General features: G+C 40.1%; 1 protein-coding gene across 4 annotated transcripts in view; it reads left to right on the top strand.

Annotated features, from left to right (window-relative positions):
* The window catches only part of tenm3 (teneurin transmembrane protein 3), a 663,973-nt gene that overhangs the window by 160,985 nt on the left and 482,988 nt on the right, over positions 1 to 20,000 (top strand). For 3 of the 4 annotated variants that reach the window (XM_084080238.1, XM_084080236.1, XM_084080237.1), the window contains exons 3-5: positions 13,173 to 13,451; positions 16,599 to 16,719; positions 18,429 to 18,499. In XM_084080238.1, the coding sequence (XP_083936364.1) occupies positions 13,340 to 13,451; positions 16,599 to 16,719; positions 18,429 to 18,499 (304 nt within the window). In that variant the 5' untranslated portion in view covers positions 13,173 to 13,339. Of the gene's footprint in view, positions 1 to 13,172; positions 13,452 to 14,061; positions 14,076 to 16,598; positions 16,720 to 18,428; positions 18,500 to 20,000 lie in introns of those variants that run through there. The other variant, XM_084080240.1, reaches the window with a different exon arrangement.

Raw genomic sequence — 20,000 nt, 5'->3', positions numbered from 1 at the left:
GTGTGTGTGTGTGTGTGTGTGTGTGTGTGTGTGTGTGTGTGTGTGTGTGTGTGTGTGTGTGTGTGTGTGTGTGTGCGCGGGGGTAAACCGAACATGAACATTTGTTTTAAGCGAACATAAGCTACAGTAGAGGAGCGACCACAGCAGGACATACAGTACACACAGTTGGAAGCCATTGAAGCAGTCCTGAAAAGTAACCACGTACTTTTACTCAACTCAAGTACTTTACTTAAAGACAATTGTGAGGTACTTAATCAGCTTTGCTTGAGTCTTGTTTTACTTTTACTCAGCAAAAATGTTGCATGCAGGACTTTTACTTTTATCTGTAAGAGTAGTTCTATTCAAGATTGCTATATTTGTCATTTGTTTTCCATCTGCAAGCAGCGTTAGAAAATAAAAACGATATTATGTTTCTCCTAGTAAAAGACAGCAGAACTCATAAAATAATAAAAACAAATAGTGCAGAAAATAATTCATCGATCTGAATAAATAAATCCTAAAAATAAGCTGTGCATAACTGCAGTTTTTAACTGTGGGAACGGTGGGTTTCTGAACCAATCGGAAGGTCCCATCCCCCTGAGCTATGGGAATGTAGCCTGCATCTCACGCAGCCCGAGGGAGAAGGAGAGGGGCAGTGTGAAGCATCAAGCATGATTATTTATTACCTTTCAGATACATATTTTATTGTGCTTTTTTAACTTTAAAACAAGTAAGACACTGCCTGGCCGTCATCTTGAATTAAGAGGACATATTCCGTCTACAGTGTCAGCTCGTCGTTGAAAAATACCTTTTGAAGTCACTTTTTGAACCCCGTCGCCCTAAATTATTCAATGCCCATCTGAGACGTTTTCACTGCTGGAGATTTATCACAAAAAAAAAGCTGTCATTTTGACGTTCCCAGCCTTTAGATATAATGCCACCAAGTGCAGCTACAAAAAAGAAAACATTACTCTTTAAAGTTTAAGGGTTTAGACTTGAAAATTTGGGAAATTAAATTTCCACATTTAACCCATTCAAGCCGGGAACGCATCGATTCATTTGGCTATCAAAAAATAGCAGATATAGAAGCTCATAGCTATGAGCTTGTAGATCTGCTATTTTTTGGGCGGAAATCGTGAAAATGTTGTGCAAATCTTTGAAGATATTGTTAAAGTGAACATTTGTAACTCAAATCTTTGCTTCTGGGGATTCTACAAATGTCTTCTAAATCCTATCAGTTTTTTTTTTTTTATGTATGTTGCTATAATATCAGTGGTTCTCAAACTTTTTCATGTCAAGGACCCCCAAAATGATATGTATTTCGCCATGGATCCCCATCTCAAAATGTTTTGTTCCAGGGACCCCCCCAGAAGTTGTAACATGAGTTTAAAATGTTCGCTTAAAATATATATATATATATATTAAAGAATGTGCACAAATGTTCTCGATTAAAAAAAAAAAAAAAGCAGATCTACAAGCTCATAGTGCGGCACTCGGTGCCGCGCTATGAGCTTGTAGATCTGCTATTTTTGAATAGCCCAAATAAATCTCAAAATGACACAGATGCGTTCCCGGTCTTAAAGGGTTAATATGCTGTCATTGTTTGGCTGGGCTGGTGTAAGTGGCCTGGGGAATCAGAGGGCCTGAGAGTTACCTCTCTGAATAATAATAGAAATGCATGAATACAGAATTATGCGGTCGAATAGAAGAATGGCAAAATAAAAGGAAAGTCACTAAACTTAATGTACTACTTTCTACCCACAGCACCGTAACAGTAAATGTGATGGGGCCATGCACTGGCCTTCACAGTTTAGAGAAAAAAAAATGCAAAATAGTCTTGACATCACAATATACAGTACCAAACATAAAAGCACTCATTAGTGCATTGTTTTCATGCATAAATGTGTTCATCGCTAATGTTGCAGCTTGTAAAAGGTGCTGCAGTTTTTAATGACTTTATGTGTTGCCGGGTAGATTAACCTATAACAATACGTCATCATGTATCACTTGATGTATGTTTTGTATTAATAATCTACATCTGCAAAGTAACTTGTAACTAAAACTGTCACATAATTGTGGTGGAAAAAAAAAAGTATAATATTTATCTGTAGTAGAGTAGAAGTATGAAGAAGAATAAGAACATGGAAATACTCAAGTAAAATGGGGTCTAGGGACCCCCAGGGGCCCTTGAGGACGTCCCAGGGGTCCCCAGCTAGATTGATAGTTAGGAGCCAAAGTGAACCCTTATGAGGTTCTGTAACTCTGAGAGTGTACAAATTCCATTTGTACACTCTAAGACTTAAAGATTTCACTGTGTAGATTGGGAATCCCACAGATAAAAACATATTTAAAATTAGGGGTCCGTCCGTGGCCTAATGCATATGAAACCGGGGTTCCTTGGAATTGAAAAGGTTGAGAACCACTGACCTTGATGGAAATTTTGCTTTCAGAATCATGACCCACAGCATTTTGTACAGTCTGTAGTGATGGGTCGTTCATGATCGATTCGTTCAAAAGTACCGGTTCATTGTCGTGAACATGAACGAAATTCTTCGTTCATGCCCTCCGTTACGTACACAGGACGGGAGGGCGGGCTGTACGCGCAACGTAATAATAACGCTCCCGCGATGGTGTTTTTCCACTATAGAATAGCGCTACTGAGCGGTGAACGTGAACGAATCGTTTGAACGGATCTTTGCCGTGAACATGAACGAAATCGTTCGTTCACTGAATTCTTTTCTTGTTTTTTTCTCACCACTAACAGTCTGGTCATTCTGACCGTGGGGACATATGGGGACATAGGGGGGACATAGGGGGACGGGACGTGATGAGTGAGGGGTCATGGGAGGTCATGGAACAGACATCAGCAATCAATTATGCACCGCAGAGCATCAGCGTGTGTGAGCTAACTACACATCAACCTGAGAGGTCTCTAGGTTCAAGACCCCAGAGTCACTCGCCTAGAGACCCCCGGACCTTTAACAAGCTGCTCTGTGACTGGGCTGTGGTCTCTGCCAAAAAGAGGGTCATACATTAATGGACAGAATGGTTAGCCAGTTTTCTATTAAAAAAAACGCTGATTAGGGGCTGAAAGTGGCTACAGAAATCCTGTTGTTTTCATTTTGATTTTTTTCATTTTATTTTGTATCTTCTCATTCTGCTGTGGTTTTGCAAATCCCCCTGCGATGGCAAAATGGTAAAGACATGATGACATTTTCACCCATGATTTGGTGGTTGTGTGCACAACAAATATGACCCCAATCGGCCACAATTTGAACTTTGAGAAAGTCTTAAGATTTACTCAAATACAGGAATCCATCTATCCACACTCTACACATTTGCTTCAAGAACTACTAAAGTTCCATGCCAATCATAGAGAGATAAATATCCATATCCTCTGGCTGTGCCCCCGTTGTGAAATGGTAAAAAAAACAAAAACAGAAAGAAACATAGCCGATCTACAAGCTCTCAATGTGACTCCTAACAGTCCATGTTGACTTGGAACCCCAAATCGCAACTTTGTAGCTACGCTTGGTATTCCTTTGTTTTTGTACGAAACAGACAATTTAAACATGTACTGTACTGTACTGTGCCCTGACACCATCCATATAGGATGTGAATTCCATGGATATTTTTGTGTTTTTGTCGCTTTCCTGAGCCAATAATCTGATGACAGGCAAGACTCTTCAGTAGGAGACTCAATGGAGACTCTCTGACTCTGCCGGTCATCAAATTATTGGCTCAGGAATGCGAAAAAAACTTTAAAAATATCCATGAATTCAAGGCTCCATGGGGTAAATAATCAACAGGAAAAAAATACATTTTGGGGGTGAACTATCCCTTTAATGTCTGACTGTACCACGTGCAGTTCAAATTTCTGTCTAAATAATATAAATGATAAAGTATTCAATCAATCAAAAACTAACTGTACAGTACATGTACTGTATTGTAGACATAGTAAAGGCCAGAGAGCTACGCAGATATTTATGGCTTTCCTGTCAGGCATGCAAATGGGACACCAAAATATGGATCTGTGGTAGGATTGATGTGCGCACCGTACATACGTACCCCGTATAGACAGATGACTGCAGCACCCTATAGAAAATGATATATACGCTGCACACATCAGCCAGGAGAAGGAATTCATTCAACCTCTGTTTTATATTCAACCATCTTATCTTTGCTCTGTGGAGCTGATTCACATCCATCACAGTTTTGGGCCTAAATGACGTTGAGATGCGAGGAATACATCTACAGTATTGCTATTGCTGTGTGTGTGTGTGTGTGTGTGTGTGTGTGGTGTGTGTGTGTGTGTGTGTGTGTGTGTGTGTGTGTGTGTGTGTGTGTGTGTGTGTGTGTGTGTGTGTGTGTGTGTGTGTGTGTGTGTGTGTGTGTGTGTGTGTGTGTGTGTGTGTCCTCCGCGATCCTTTGTCTTAAGTTCATATATCTGGGAATACATACTTTACATACATACACGCACACACACACACACACACACACACACACACACACACACACACACACACACACACACACACACACACACACACACACACACACACACACACACACACACAGGAACCCGACAACAACGAGATACAAGCTCATGTGACACAGGCGCACAACCTTAACAAAAACACAGATGAGTTGTACTCACAATGTCTAGTTCTAAAATTCTTCTATACTTGTCCGGACGTTTTGGCCCGCACAAGTATAGTAACACACACACACACACACACACACACACACACACACACACACACACACACACACACACACACACACACACACACACACACACACACACACACACACACACACACACACACACACACACACACACACACACGCGCGCGCGCATGCACGCACACGCACAAGCTCACGCTCACATTGTTTTGAACAGAGAGGAGAGAGAGTTGGCATACAAATGTGTTGCAATCAATCAGCTTTATGTATTCTCTCTGACAGGCTCTTCCAATGAATAAGTCACACAGCACAGTTTGTCCAGATTTATCAGATCACGTTTATGGCAGTGATATACCTTGTTGTTTTATCTACGGGGCTTAACCCTTTAAGACCGGGAGCGCATCTGTGTGTCATTTTTAGATTTATTTGGGTTATTCAAAAATAGCAGATCTACAAGCTCATAGTGCGGCACCGAGTGCCGCGCTATGAGCTTGTAGATCTGCTGTTTTTTTTTTTTTTTATCGTGAAAATGTGTGCAAATCTTTAGTTTGAATTTATATATACTTTTTTAAAGCGAAAGTTTTTAACTCAAATCTTTGCTTCTTGGGATTTTACAAATGTCTTCTAAATCCTATAAAGTACTTTTTTCCGGTTCCGGTTTTCAAACTTGTCAAGGACCCCCAAAATAATATGTATTTGACCCCCTCCACATCTAAAAATATTTTCTTCCAGGGACCCCCAGAAGCAAAGATTTGAGTTAAAAATGTATAAAGATTTGCACAAATGTTCAGGATTTTTCTAAAAAACAGCAGATCTACAAGCTCATAGCGCGGCACTCGGTGCCGCGCTATGAGCTTGTGTATCTGCTATTTTTAAATAGCCAAACAAATCTTAAAATGACACACATGCGTTCCCTTCCCCGGCCTTAAAGGGTTAAACAGAGAGACGGATAAACACAGGAAACAAGACAGACACGGTAAAACTGTTTTTCTCCAACATTTTAACACGTCAAGGACCTCTCGTTTGATATGTATTTTGGCCACGGACCACCATTCTTTAACATCAGTGGTAAAGCTGATTTTTGGTGCTACAGTATATTATCTAATTTTGCTGGGGACCCCCTGCTGGAACCCCATCAATACATCGATAGGGGTCCCTGGACCACTGCACCACAGCAGTAAAACATTGCAAAAAAACACTGCAGTCAAATCCAGACATTGGCCAACTTTAACCACTTAGGCCCTACTTCATTATACAACAAATAGTTTAAAAACAGCCAATCTGCAACCTTATGAGCTGTTAGATCTGCTATGTGTGAACCTTTTGAAATGTTTGAAAATAGTAGAAGATTTCAAGAAAATATGTTGATTTTTTTTTAATGTTTGCCTCTGCCCAAAATAGAGATAACAGGGTGAAAGTGGTTATTATCTCATAATAATCCCAGACACCTCCCTTGCACGGTCACACATTACACCTGCTTCTTACTCCATTTGTATATAGTGCCATAGCCGCGGGAAGACCTTTTAGGTTAGGGGTGCGGTATGCGAACATTTTCCACGGTTCTGGGCGGATTGGGTTCGTTTTTTCCCCAGTTTTTTGTTTCTTTATTTCGGTTTTAGGGTTAGGATTAGGGTTAGGTTAGAGTTATGTTATTTAATTCATATGTTTGCCTGATTATACCGATCTGTTATCAAAACTTTTTTTTTTTTTTTTTGATGGGGGGGCGGGTACCTGGGGGGAGGGGGGGCGGCTGCCCCCCCCCCGCACCCCTACTTCCCGAGGTACTGTGTAGTGCACTGGGAAGCATGTACTGTATATGTTTAAGTATTGTGTTTGCAATGTTCAGCTGTGGAATGGAATTGACTCACTTCAATCAGCCATCATGCTGGCCTTATCTTTTGTACCAACACAATGCTCAGTTGTACATAATATTTTGCATGCACTCATATAACTAACTGTGTCAGTGTGAATTGAGAAAAAAAAGTGAAATGAGAATTGTAGCTGCATGATGACAACTGCGTTTAGTGTTTGCGATATGACACATGAGCTAATAGAGTGGCTCTTAAAACAAAACAGATCAAAAAATAGTTTCAAAAGAAAATTGTACCTTTTATTCAAAGAAGTAATTTGAAAGACATTTATTTTTGTATTTATATTATATTTTATATTTTCATATAGTCTTACTCAAATAAAAATGAAATGAATACACGCCATGTATTTGTAATAGTATTGCTACTTTTTTTCTTTCTTTTTGTTTAAAAAAAACAGATAAAAAAATAGTTTCAAAAGAAAATTGCACCTTTTGTTCAAAGAAGTAATTTGAAAGAAATGTATTTTTGTATTTATATTATATTTTATATTTTCATATAGTTTTACTCAAATAAAAATTAAATGAATACAGGCCATGTTATTTGTAATAGTAGGCCTATTGCTATTTTTTTTCTTTCTTTTTGTTTAAGTAAAAACTCAATTTACATCTTCCACCGCTGGTGTTGGTATTGAGGCACTGTGAGCTTAGAGTTCCCAAAAGTAGATAAGTCAGAGTTCCACCAAGGTGTAGACCTATGGAGTACGTGGGAGAGAAGAACGCGGTTTTATAAAAGAGGGATAATTGATTGTCCTCACAAAGAGAAGAAAGCACGCAGGGCCGTGTTCTTTAATCCCCATTAGTTCTCTCTTCATCCTTCAATGAAGCACACTGTTTTTTAATTAACAATTTAATTATTGATGAAGCAGCCGATCAAGCTTCGCTAATTCATTTATTAACCCATTAAGACCGGGAACGTGTCATGTTAAGATTTATTTGGCTAAATCTGATCTACAAGCTAAATCTGATATACAAGCTCATAGCGCGGCACTGCCGCGCTATGAGCTTGTAGATCTGCATTTTTTTGTTATCATGATTTTTTTTGCAAATCTTTAAATATATAGGTTTTTTTAAAGCGAACATTTGGAACTCAAATCTTTGCTTCTGGGGATTCTACGTTGCTAAAATATCAGTGGTTCTCAAACTTTGTTCATGTCAAGGAACCCCAAAGTGATATGTATTTGTCCACGGACCCCCATATCAAAATATGTTGTTCCAGGGACCCCCAGAAGCACATATTGGAGTCTAAAAATATATTGAAACATATATATATTCAAAGATTTGCAAACAAAATCCACGATTTCTAAAAAAAATAGCAGATCTACATGCTCATAGCACAGCACTCGGTGCCACGCTATGAGCTTGTATATCTCCTATTTTTTTTGATAGCCAAAATAAATCTTTAAAATGACACACAGGTGCGTAGTTCCCGGTCGTAACGGATTAACAAAACTAACGTTGAACCGATCGCCCACTCTCTCCCCTCTTCCCCGGCCGCTTCCATACATCTCAGTCCAGAGTGCCTCTCTCTCTCTCTCTCTCTCTCTCTCTCTCTCTCTCTCTCTCTCTCTCTCTCTCTCTCTCTCTCTTGTCACGATGTTTGTATCATCATTATTTCTCTATCCCTCTCCAGGCCCCCGTTTGTGTCAAATGATTGATTTTTTTTAATCGTTTGACTCCATCCTTTAACTCATTAAGACCTGGAACGCATCTGTGTCACTTTTTCATTTGAGCTAAAAAGCATCATTTTACACTTTGGCTATTCAAAAATAGCAGATATACAAGCTCATAGCGCGGCACCGAGTGCCGCGCTATGAGCTTGTAGATCTGCTATTTTTGAAAAATCTTAATTTTTTTGAAAATCTTGAGATTTGAGTTACAAAAGCGAACATTTGTAACTCAAATCTTTGCTTCTGGGGGATTCAACAGTTTAAAAAAAAACTTATGTCGCCATAATATCAGTGGTTCTTTTTTCCATGTCAAGGACCCCCAAAATGACATGTATTTGGCCGCGGACCCCCATCTAAAAATATATGTTCCAGGGACTGAAAGATTCGAGTTAAAAAAAAACGCTTTAAAACAATATATATTACAAGATTTGCACACATTTTCATGATTTTTCAAAAATAGCAGAGTGCCGCGCTACGAGCTTGTAGATCTGCTATTTTTGAATTGCCCAAAGTGTAAAATAATGTTTTTTTTAGCTCAAATCAAAAAGTGACACAGATGCTTCTTCAGGTCTTAATGGGTTAATTTAAAAGCGGTTTGGTGTGCTTAGAGACTGGAGGAGGAGGAGGAGGAGGGAGGGAGTGCTTGGAGAACTATTAGGTAACGTTGGTTTTAAGTGTTTGATTTTGCACAGGGCCTGTCGGCGATTTCCGATAAAACCGCCCGCCCAGCCTTAACCCATTAAGACCGCCGAAAACGCATCTGTGTCATTTTAGTTTGGTTTGGCTATTCAAAAATAGCAGATATACAAGCTCATAGAGAGCTTGTATATCTGCTATTTTCTTACTGAAATCATGGAAATGTGTGCAAATCTTTGAATATATATATATATATATGTTTTTAAAGCGAACATTTGTAACTCAAGTCTTTGCTTCTGGGGGGGTCCCTGGAACAAAACATTTTGAGATGGGGGTCCGTGACATGAAAAAGTTTGAGAACCACTGATGTAGAAACATACGCTTTTCAAAAAACGGTTAGGATTTAGAAGACATTTGTAGAATCCCCCAGAAGCAAAGATTTGAGTTACAAATGTTTGCTTTAAAACATATATATTTATATTCAAAGATTTGGACTAATTGTCAAGATTTCTCAAAAATAGCAGATCTACAAGCTCGTAGCGCGGGGCCGCACTATATGAGCTTGTACATCTGCTATTTTTGAATAGCCAAAGAAATCTAAAAATGTCACAGAGAGAGCGTTCCCGGTCTTAAAGGGTTAAAAGAAAATGTAACTCTTATTCCGAATGAGTCGACGTTTTTGTTTAGTCTAGTTTTTCTCTGATTGATAGTGTTGATAATGCTCCTCTCTCTCTCTCTCTCTCTCTCTCTCTCTCTCTCTCTCTCTCTCTCTCTCTCTCTCTCTCCCTCTCTCCCCGACATTAATTGTGTTCCCTATTATTCTCTCTGTTGGTTCTAATGTTCCATCCTTTTAATATCTCTGATCCCTCCTGTCCTAAAAAAAGAAACGTTAGGTCAGAGATGAGAAAGGAGTGACGCCAGAGAGGAAGGAGAGAGAGAGAGACAGACAGACAGAGATGTGAGAGAGAGAGAGAGAGAGAAAGGAGGGAGGGGAAGGAGTGATATAAATATAGATGGAGAGACAGACTCATGCAGTGTGAAAGTGCTGGATGTGTGATGTTTGGACCATGTTGAAGACACTGAGTCCAGCCAACAGATACATTAACCACTTAAACCTCCTCTATTCTGAGCTAAACGGACCTGCGCTGCAACTGTTCTTTGGTATGCTCTTTGTCTCCTTGTCTTGACACCATCCATTAACCATTTAGATTTGAGCTAAAAAGCATTATTTTACACTTTGGGCTATTCAAAAATAGCAGATCTACAAGCTCGTAGCGCGGCACAGAGTGCCGCGCTACGAGCTTGTAGATCTGCTATTTTTGAAAAATAGTGAAAATGTGTGCAAATCTTTGAATATATATATTTTTAAAGCGAACATTTTTAACTCAAATCTTTGCTTCTGGGGGGTCCCTGGAACAAAATATTTTGATGGGGGTCCGCGGCCAAATACATATAATTTTGGGGGTCCTTGACATGAAAAAGTTTGAGCACCACTGATATAAGTAACAAACGTTTTTCAGAAAGCTGTTGAGATTTAGGAAGAATCGGCTTCAGGTCTCAATGGGTTAAAGGATGAGTATCACCGGTTTATTTCATAACTGGCCTGAAAAACATCTATCAGGAGAACACAGGGGGAGGTAGATGTTATTTTCCCATCTCTGTTGTACATATAGTGTTTTGTATTTGTTGATGACATGTTCATTTTATTCTACAGTATTATGTTGATTAATTGAATACATAGGATCACAATGGAAACAAGTCCCCAGGACTTTTTTGTGACTTTTTAGACCCTCCAAAAAAAAGTGATTATGCAAAAGCATTATTTATTTTCAAAAAGGTCGCATAGTCGCATATTTCCGCGTAATATTCCCGCATATTTCACCACATAAAATCACATAAAACCCTGCATATTCCACATATTTCACATATTTCATAACCTCGGCCAAGGCCCACTGGTGTGACGTGAGGATATTGCAAGTGGGCCTCTAAATTAATTAGCAAAAAAAAAACAAATATATTAATGATAGAATAACAATGTGTTCAAAAGAATAAACAAAAAAAAAAGTTTTCCTTTAAAACCTATAGAAATAAATTTGTTTTAATTGTGATGAATGCGATGAATGGGAACTTAACCACTTATACCCCAGCATATTGTGGGGAAAACTTTACTGAAAATAGAAGATACAGTTGTGACATTGTGAGCTTGTTCATCTGCTATTTTCAGTAAAGCTTTCCCCACAATAACAGAAAACAGAAACTGCACTAATAAAGAGCCCTGAGGCCCTCCAGTCAACCATATGGGTTTAAGTGGTTAAAGCTACGCTATGTTACTTCTGTTTATCCAAGAATCCATTGAATTGATCAATAAAATGAACATGCTCTGAACATGCACACGTCTTGACCACCCATCTGAACACTTAACACCACAGCCTTATGGGTGGGCCACCCATCTGAACACTTAACACCACAGCCTTATGGGTGGGCCAAGATGAACGCTTTCAATGTTCTACGTAGGCCCTGCAGTATTAAGACTATTAACACAATATGTTGACATTATAGGCCCGTGCGTAAGTGCGTGCGTGCGTGCGTTGTAATGTATATTAATTTCACCATTGTGTCTAAAGCATAGTGTGTTTGAAAATATAGCAGTTCCGTCATGTACTTCATGTTACACACGCACACAAACACACGCTACGCACGTACACAAGCATGCCCTTTTTCGCTCGCTCGCATACACGTACACATGTGCGCGTACGTATACACACACACACACACACACACACACACACACACACACGCACACGCACACGCACGGGCGCTTGCACAGTAACTGGCACACAATCAACCAATCACTGGCAAGCGGGCATGTCAGGACACAAGTAAACACAAAATAATAAACACGCACACACACACACACACACACACACACACACACACACACACACACACACACACACACACACACACACACACACACAGAGACAGGTCTCGAAGGGAGCCGATTGAAGGCTCAGTGTCTGCAGATTAACTTTGCAGCTTACAGCACTTATCTGACCACTGTACAGGATTCCTTTACTCTCTCTCTCTCTCTCTCTCTCTCTCTCTCTCTCTCTCTATCTCCCCCCTCCCTCCCTCTCTCACTTTCTCTCTCTCTCTCTCTCTCTCTCTCCCTCTCTCCCTTTACCTCGGTCCAGCTCTCTCAGATTAGTGTATTTTTCACCACTTGATTCCTAGCATCCCTATCCTGGGAGGGGAATATTTGCTGAAAACAGCCGATTTACAAGCTCTTAATGCGTCGCAACGTCTGATATTTTCATGCCAAGATATTTGATGCAAGGGGGTGTGTGGTGGGGGGGGGGGGGAGCGGACCAATACAGAGTTGACCCCGGTCAAGAATATACAGGGTTTAAGTGCCTCTCTCTCTTTTCCTTACCTTTCATTTATGTCCAGTATGATCGAGCCCCCAATTGTAGCAAAAAACACGGAGGGTTTCACCGTGCTTCTGCAAATATAAAATGTTATCGCGCCCCGGTTCCCTTGTTATAGGCCATACATGGGCAACTAGCGGCCCGGGGGCCACATGCGGCCCCCACCTTCACTTAATGCGGCCCGCAGGTTGATATCAGAATACTGATATATTATTGATTTCAGCTGTTACAATTCCAAACATGCAAACATGACGCGCTTTAATTACTTCAGTCTATTAGTAGCTTAATGACTAGTATTACAATTATATGTCCAATGTATTTGTATTTAAGTTCATTTGTTTATCTTTTTCTTTGTTTTTAACCAACAATATAAAAGATTGGGAAGCCCGGTTCAAAGTGCTTAAATGCATCTCTCATATGTATGTGTGTGTGTGTGTGTGTGTGTGTGTGTGTGTGTGTGTGTGTGTGTGTGTGTGTGTGTGTGTGTGTGTGTGTGTGTGTGCGTGCGTGCGTGTGTGTCCTGTATATGCTGTATGTATGTACAGTATGTATGCGTGTATATAAATCCTGTATGCCTGTATGAGTATGGCATAAACAGCTGCAACTGATTGCATCACAAAGCTGCAACTAATTATACTCATTTAAGAGAGAGCGAGGCAGAGAGAGAGAGAGAGAGAGAGAGAGAGAGAGAGAGAGAGAGAGACGGCAGCAGCCTGTCTGATCTTTAATTAGCAGTATCTGCAACACCTGGGTGTCGTCAGGCACTGCTTACCTCACTATGGCTGTGTGACATCTTTAAGTGTCTGTGTGTGTTACTCAATGACCTGACAACCTCTCTCTCTCTCTCTCTCTCTCTCTCTCTCTCTCTCTCTCTCTCTCTCTCTCTCTCTCTCTCTATCTCTGCAGGTGGTGAATCCGACCGTCCTCTCCCACTCTCTCTCATAACTGTGTCCGTCCTTCCTCCAGCCCCCCTATCTGTCTGTCTGCCTGTCTGTCTGTCTGCCTGTCTGTCTCTCCCCCTGTCTGTCTGTCTCTCCCCCTGTCTGTCTGGGCTGTGTCAGCAGCATGCCTGCATGTTTGATAGCGCTCAGCGTAGCAGCAGCAGCAGCACTATGGAAGTGAAGGAGAGACGGCCGTACTGTTCGCTGACCAAGAGCCGCCGAGACAAGGACCGACCCTACACTGGTAAACATGTCCTTTATTCATTTATTAAGAGACAAGGACCGACCCTACACTGGTAAACATGTCCTTTATTCATTTATTAAGAGACAAGGACCGACCCTACACTGGTAAACATGTCCTTTATTCATTTATTAAGAGACAAGGACCGACCCTACACTGGTAAACATGTCCTTCATTCATTTATTAAGAGACAAGGACTGACCCTACACTGGTAAACATGTCCTTCATTCATTTATTAAGAGACAAGGACTGACCCTACACTGGTAAACATGTCCTTTATTCATTTATTAAGAGACAAGGACTGACCCTACACTGGTAAACATGTCCTTCATTCATTTATTAAGAGACAAGGACTGACCCTACACTGGTAAACATGTCCTTTATTCATTCATTCAGAGACAAGGACCGACCCTACACTGGTAAACATGTCCTTCATTCATTTATTAAGAGACAAGGACTGACCCTACACTGGTAAACATGTCCTTCATTCATTTATTAAGAGACAAGGACTGACCCTACACTGGTAAACATGTCCTTCATTCATTTATTAAGAGACAAGGACTGACCCTACACTGGTAAACATGTCCTTTATTCATTCATTCAGAGACAAGGACCGACCCTACACTGGTAAACACTTCATTCATTCATTCATTCATTCATTCATTCATTCAATCATTCATTCAGAGACAAGGACTACACTGGTAAACACGTCCTTCATTCATTCAATAATTCATATTAATCAACTACTAAGTGAAAGTTATTCAGTCAAAATGGTACTTGAGTTAAAGTACTGGAGTACTTGCTTTTTTATAAATCAATCCATAGCTTTACTGAACTTTAGAAATCCCCCGCTCCCCAAAAAAAACTTTTTCTGTTCTAAAACCTTCAAAAATAGTGAAAATAGCAGATGTACCACCTCTTATAAGCACCTATCTCATGTTGTGATGCAACCTGAGGAACCTGTGAAAAAAGCTGAGTACTGAGTACCTTAGTTACTGTGCGCTTGTAGGTCGGCTATCTTCGTAGTAAGTATAGTAGTGATGGGTCGCTCATGATCGATTCGTTCAAAAGAACTAGTTCATAGCCGTGAACAGGAACAAACTAGTTCACTTCCTGAAACTGTTTACGTTCACGCTTTCGTTCATGCCCCCCCCCCCCGTCCCCTCCCCCGTACACAGGACGGGACGGCGGGACAGACAGCGGTGCGGTCGAGTTGGTTTTCACTAGACAAAAGCGCTACTGGGCGAATCATTTGAACGGATCATTGCCGTGAACATGAACAAAATTGTTCTTTCACTGAAATGAATGTTTTTTTCCCACCATGAAAGTATAGGCTAAGTCAACCTTAATCGAACCAAGCCACTGGGATATGTGCCCCCCCCCCCCGCCCTCTCTCTTTCTCTCTCTCTCTCTCTCCCTCTCTCTCTCCATCCACACAAAAAGGACGATTTGTCTCACCTTCAGTTCAATGCTCCATCTATTCACATACAATGACTTCTGGGATAGATAGCAGTCTGGCCACACAGATCATTCGAGACAAAACATCTTTTGTTACGATTAATTACTGGTCTTGTTCCCTGGAACAATATGGAGAGCAGCTGTTTAAAAGTTTCAGTGTGATTAAAGAAAACACAATGGACTGTTATCTAACAGAACCAAAATAAAAAAGGTCAAAGTGACCCCAACAAATCACAACTTTTCCCCGTAACTGGATTAAAACTAAACGTGGGCAGATGTCCACAGGTGTGAGTTATTTTGTTTTTTATTCCACGGATGTATTTTGAGATGACAAAGTGTGAAAATCCATCTTAAAAGTTGGAAGCGGATTCTCAGACCGTCAGTATTTAAGGAAAGACAAACAGAACGGCTCTCAAACAATGTGTCGAGGCAATTTATAATTGAATGTACTGTACCATTTATAATTTAGGCGTTCAGCAGACAGTCATGAGACCGTTTCAGAGCGATTGACGTGCCTTAGTCATTCATTTTCAATGAGAGGCGGGCAATCGGTTGGGACGTGCGGAGAAGTCGAAGAGGCGGAGAGAGGCAAGCGCTCTTGCTCGTTTAATGCACACGCCCGCGGGCAGTGGTGTATGGTAACTAAGTACATTTACTTTAATTTTGAGGTATTTTTACTTTACTGGAGTATATCCAATTTTCAATACTTTTACTTCTATTCCACTACATCTCAGAGGCAAATATTGTACTTTTACTCCACTACAATTATTTGAAAACGTCCATTTGAAAATAGCCGATCTACAAGCTCACGATGCGTCGCGGTGCGACGCATCGTGTGCTTGTAGATCTGCTATTTTCAAAAGATTTTTATACATTTTATACATTTGAAAACTTGTGAAATGGGACATTCTGCACAATTAGTACTTAATGCTTTTGTACCTTAGGTACATATTGATACCAATACTTTGTACTTTTAATCAAGAGACTTGATTACAAAAAACTTTGAATTCCGGACTTTTACTTGTAACAGAGTATTTCTACATTACGATATTGATACTTTTACTTAAGTAAAACATTTGAGTACTTTTTCCACCACTGCCCGCGGGGGCAACAAGAGCTGGATTGGGGTCAGCTGTTTTTTTCTCCACGCTACGCGCAGCAGGACAAAGCAACAATGACCGCGGTGCGATCCCTGCTGATCCAAGGCGGCGAGAACGCCCGCGTCAATATAGTCCCCCGTCTGAAACGGCCTTTATTGTTGCTGTAAGAAAACCTTGTATCACCATATGGATTGTTTTTGATTGTTTCCTTTCGTGAATCAACGCCCTATACTTCATCATACAACAGTGTCACGCAGAAGTAGTGACGATAGCCGATCTACAAGCTCACATAACGCGACGCAGTGCGACATACATACAAGGTTTCCACCATTAGGACCACAATGGAAACAAATGATGTCCCCAGAACTTTTTTTTGTGTTATCCTTTTAGCCTTAAAGGTTTCATGACGTTCAGTTTTACCACACATTAAAAGTCTTTGTCATGGTCCTTCAAAAAAGTCTTTGGTTAACCAGATGGTTATGTCTCTCTCAGGTTCATCTGGGGACAGTCTTTGGTTAACCAGAGGGTTATGTCTCTCTCAGGTTCATCAGGGGACAGTCTTTGGTTAACCAGATGGTTATGTCTCTCTCAGGTTCATCAGGGGACAGTGAGGACTGCAGTCTGGGGCCCCCGGGCCCTCGGGTGCCCACCCAGAAGTCCTATTCGTCCAGTGAAACCCTGAAGGCCTTTGACCAGCACCAGGACCAGACCAGGTCAGTCCACCGTAACCACTTAAACCATCTGTGTCATTTTAGACTTCAGCATTTTTTTTTTAATATGTCCAATTAAAAACGATCAAATGAATTGAACTTGTACATGTAGATTGGCTGTTTTGCTATTTTTGAGAAAGTATTTATGAAAATGTTTTGAAAAAATAAAAAATATTTTTTTGGGGGGGAATTTGCCGCAATAGGGAGCCAGTAGATTTGTGCCATTTTTGAGCATTTTTAACAATTTGAAACCATAAAAAAGGAAAACTTTGAAAGAACTGAACATCTTGGAAATGTTTTAAATAAAACGTATCATTTATTTTGAAAAAAATAAATGATATCATTTTCCCCCCTTGTTTTAATTAGGGGCCCAGGGCTAATGTGATTAACACAAAACCAACCATTTTAGGCTCAAACAATGCGGTCAAGACAAAAACAGTAACAAGACAAGATATCAGACATCGCAAAGCAAGCCAACATGCTTCGCTGTAATAATACCGGTTTAGAGCCATTAATAACAGCACTTTGAGTCCATGTTGGCTCAGCTGTGGCTTGGCTCAAATAGCTGTTTGAAATCCATAAACAACAGTTCTGTTGTTTGTCTCGTTGTCAGTTGGATAAGCACCATATTTAAGCCATCAGACATGCTAGCGCTGTCTGCCAGCAGTCAAATGGAGGATCACAAAACCACAAATAACTTTAAGACCGAAACTGAACACTAGTGACAACTAAATGATGGTAGCAGTTGAAGATTGCTTTATTTGTCTTTGTTTCCCCTTCTGCAAGCAGCTTCAGAAAAAAAGAGAGAAAACAAGATGATATTTCTCCTAGAGACAGCATAAAATAGTGCAAAAAAATCTATATCAATCTAAATACATAAATCCTAAAACTAGAAGCATTCAAGTCATAAAAAAACAAGCATAGGCTACTTTAAACACTTTACTTAAGCCCAATTCTCAGCTATACTTCAGCTATTCCAACATAGCTGTGATGTGATACGTTGTGAGCTTGCAGAGCTGCTGTTTTGAAAACGTTTGACAAATCTACATCTTGTATAATGAATACAAATACATTCTGAAATGGACCGTTCATAATAAGTACCTTTACAGCATTGGTTTTCAAAGTGGGGTCCAAGGACCCCCAGGGGTCCTTGGGGGGGGTACCAGGGGTTACCCAGTTAAATTGGTTAATAAAGCGTCACAGTCATTTTAACCACTTTATCCATATTTTATACTTTGGCTACTCAAAAATAGCAGATCTACAAGCACATAGCGCGGCACCGAGTGCCGCGCTATGTGCTTGTAGATCTGCTATTTTTGAAAAATCGCGAAAATATGTGCAAATCTTGGAAACCTTTTTTTAAAAGGCGAACATTTTGAACTCTAATCTTTGCTTCTGGGGGTCCCTGGCACAACATAATAACAGGGGGGGGGGGGGGGGGTCCGCGGCCAAATACATATCAATTTGGGGCTCCTTGGCACGAAAAAGTTTGAGAACCACTGCTTTACAGTACTGTAAATATATATTTGATGCCAGTACCTTTGTACTTTTACTCAACAAAAATGTGGAACACAGGCCTTTTACTTGCAACAGAGAAATTATATCTTGTGGTATTGGAACTTTTACCTACTGTAAGTTTTTTTTTTTTAAAGAAAAGTGAGAACTTGTTCCAGCATTGTGTAGTTACGGTTTGAGTGTTTTGTGGTTGCTAGGCTACTGTACGGGACAACCAGGGGACATAAGGACATGGTGCACCGTGAACAAGAAAACTATACCAGACATGGTGAGTTAGCATGCACGCACACACACACACACACACACACACACACACACACACACACACACACACACACACACACACACACACACACACACACACACACACACACACACACACACACACAGTGTACAGTACAAGTAGAATTCAGATAAATAGTGAGATCTTCAAAGGCAAACATCTAAAGCTGAACTATCTGTAAGTGCAGTCCAGTAGGTCTCTGCATGTCGTTTGCATACTTGCACCGTTTTATCTGCTTTTCTGCAATTCCTGGAATTAGTTTAGATCTTTAAGCCAGCTAGGGGTCTTCAATGTTCCTCAGGCCAAGGACCCCTCAGCTTGTGTTGCAGATTAAACTGTTTTAATACATTTCATACAGTGGCTTCATAGACTTGTGTAGCGTTGTGTTGGATTCATGTCTCGTCTAGGTGAGACATGACCTTTGACATGATCTAAATGTCTCAATAGAAGAGCAGGGAGACAAAATACAACCACCCCAATTGTATAAGTTATATTGCACTAGACCATACCCGTGGGGGGATATGCACACATGATCTGGCAACCCGGGAGCCAGCGAACACAAAAACGCTGTAAGTAAAAACAGATAAGGTAAAAAAGCTGGCTAGATTGATTAATTAATTATTACCTGGCAATGAATGTGTTAAATAAAAAAAGGTATTATTACAGTACTTCTTCCACCAATTCCTGCACAACATATGATGAACCAACCAACAGAGTAAACATGCTCTTTCTTTTCCATTCTGTCTGCGTTCTCTTTCCCCCCCGAAGCAATGGTCAAGTTATAATTACAACACTTCTTATTAAGTAACACAATAATTATACTTAATATTTAAATGCTCTAATAGTTGGCTTGCAGCCTCTTCTGAAATGAGCATAATCTAATTCACTGAACTGTAATCACCATAATGGTCTTTAAAGATAAAGACTATGTGCATTAATAAGTTGTAATCAATTCAGATAATTGTGTAGAATTGTATAATTATCAGTGTTTTATTACAGGGCCCAGAGCCATCCTCAAATGGTCTTGAATGGACTTTTAAAGGCTGTAGCTACGGTTCATGAATGAACTTCTAAAGGCAGTAGCTACGGTTCATGATTCATTAATCTTTTTTCTCCCCACACGTTTCAGACATTAAAATGTATTCTCATTCGTTTCATTATTATTCTTATATTCTGAACTTTAGTGAGACGAGTGCATTTAACCCATTAAGATCTGAGGCGATTCTTAAAAAAAATTGAAATCCCAACAGTTCTTTTTTTCACGATTTTTCAAAAATAGCCAAAGAAATCTAAAGTGACACAGATGCGTTCCAGGTCTTAAAGGATTAAGGCTGCTACTCTCGACTCTCTTCTTAGCGATGATGTGCTTTATTACTTTTTCAATATAGTCAAAACATCAATAAGTGAGTTTTCTTTGATATTTTTTTCGTGTTCATATATATCAGGCAACCAATGTATACAATAGCTCACCTACAAGCTAACACAA

Source organism: Gymnoscopelus microlampas, assembly GCF_963454915.1.
Source record: "Gymnoscopelus microlampas genome assembly, chromosome: 2".
Lineage (NCBI taxonomy): Eukaryota > Metazoa > Chordata > Actinopteri > Myctophiformes > Myctophidae > Gymnoscopelus > Gymnoscopelus microlampas.
This window is presented reverse-complemented; position numbering and strand designations above follow the sequence as displayed.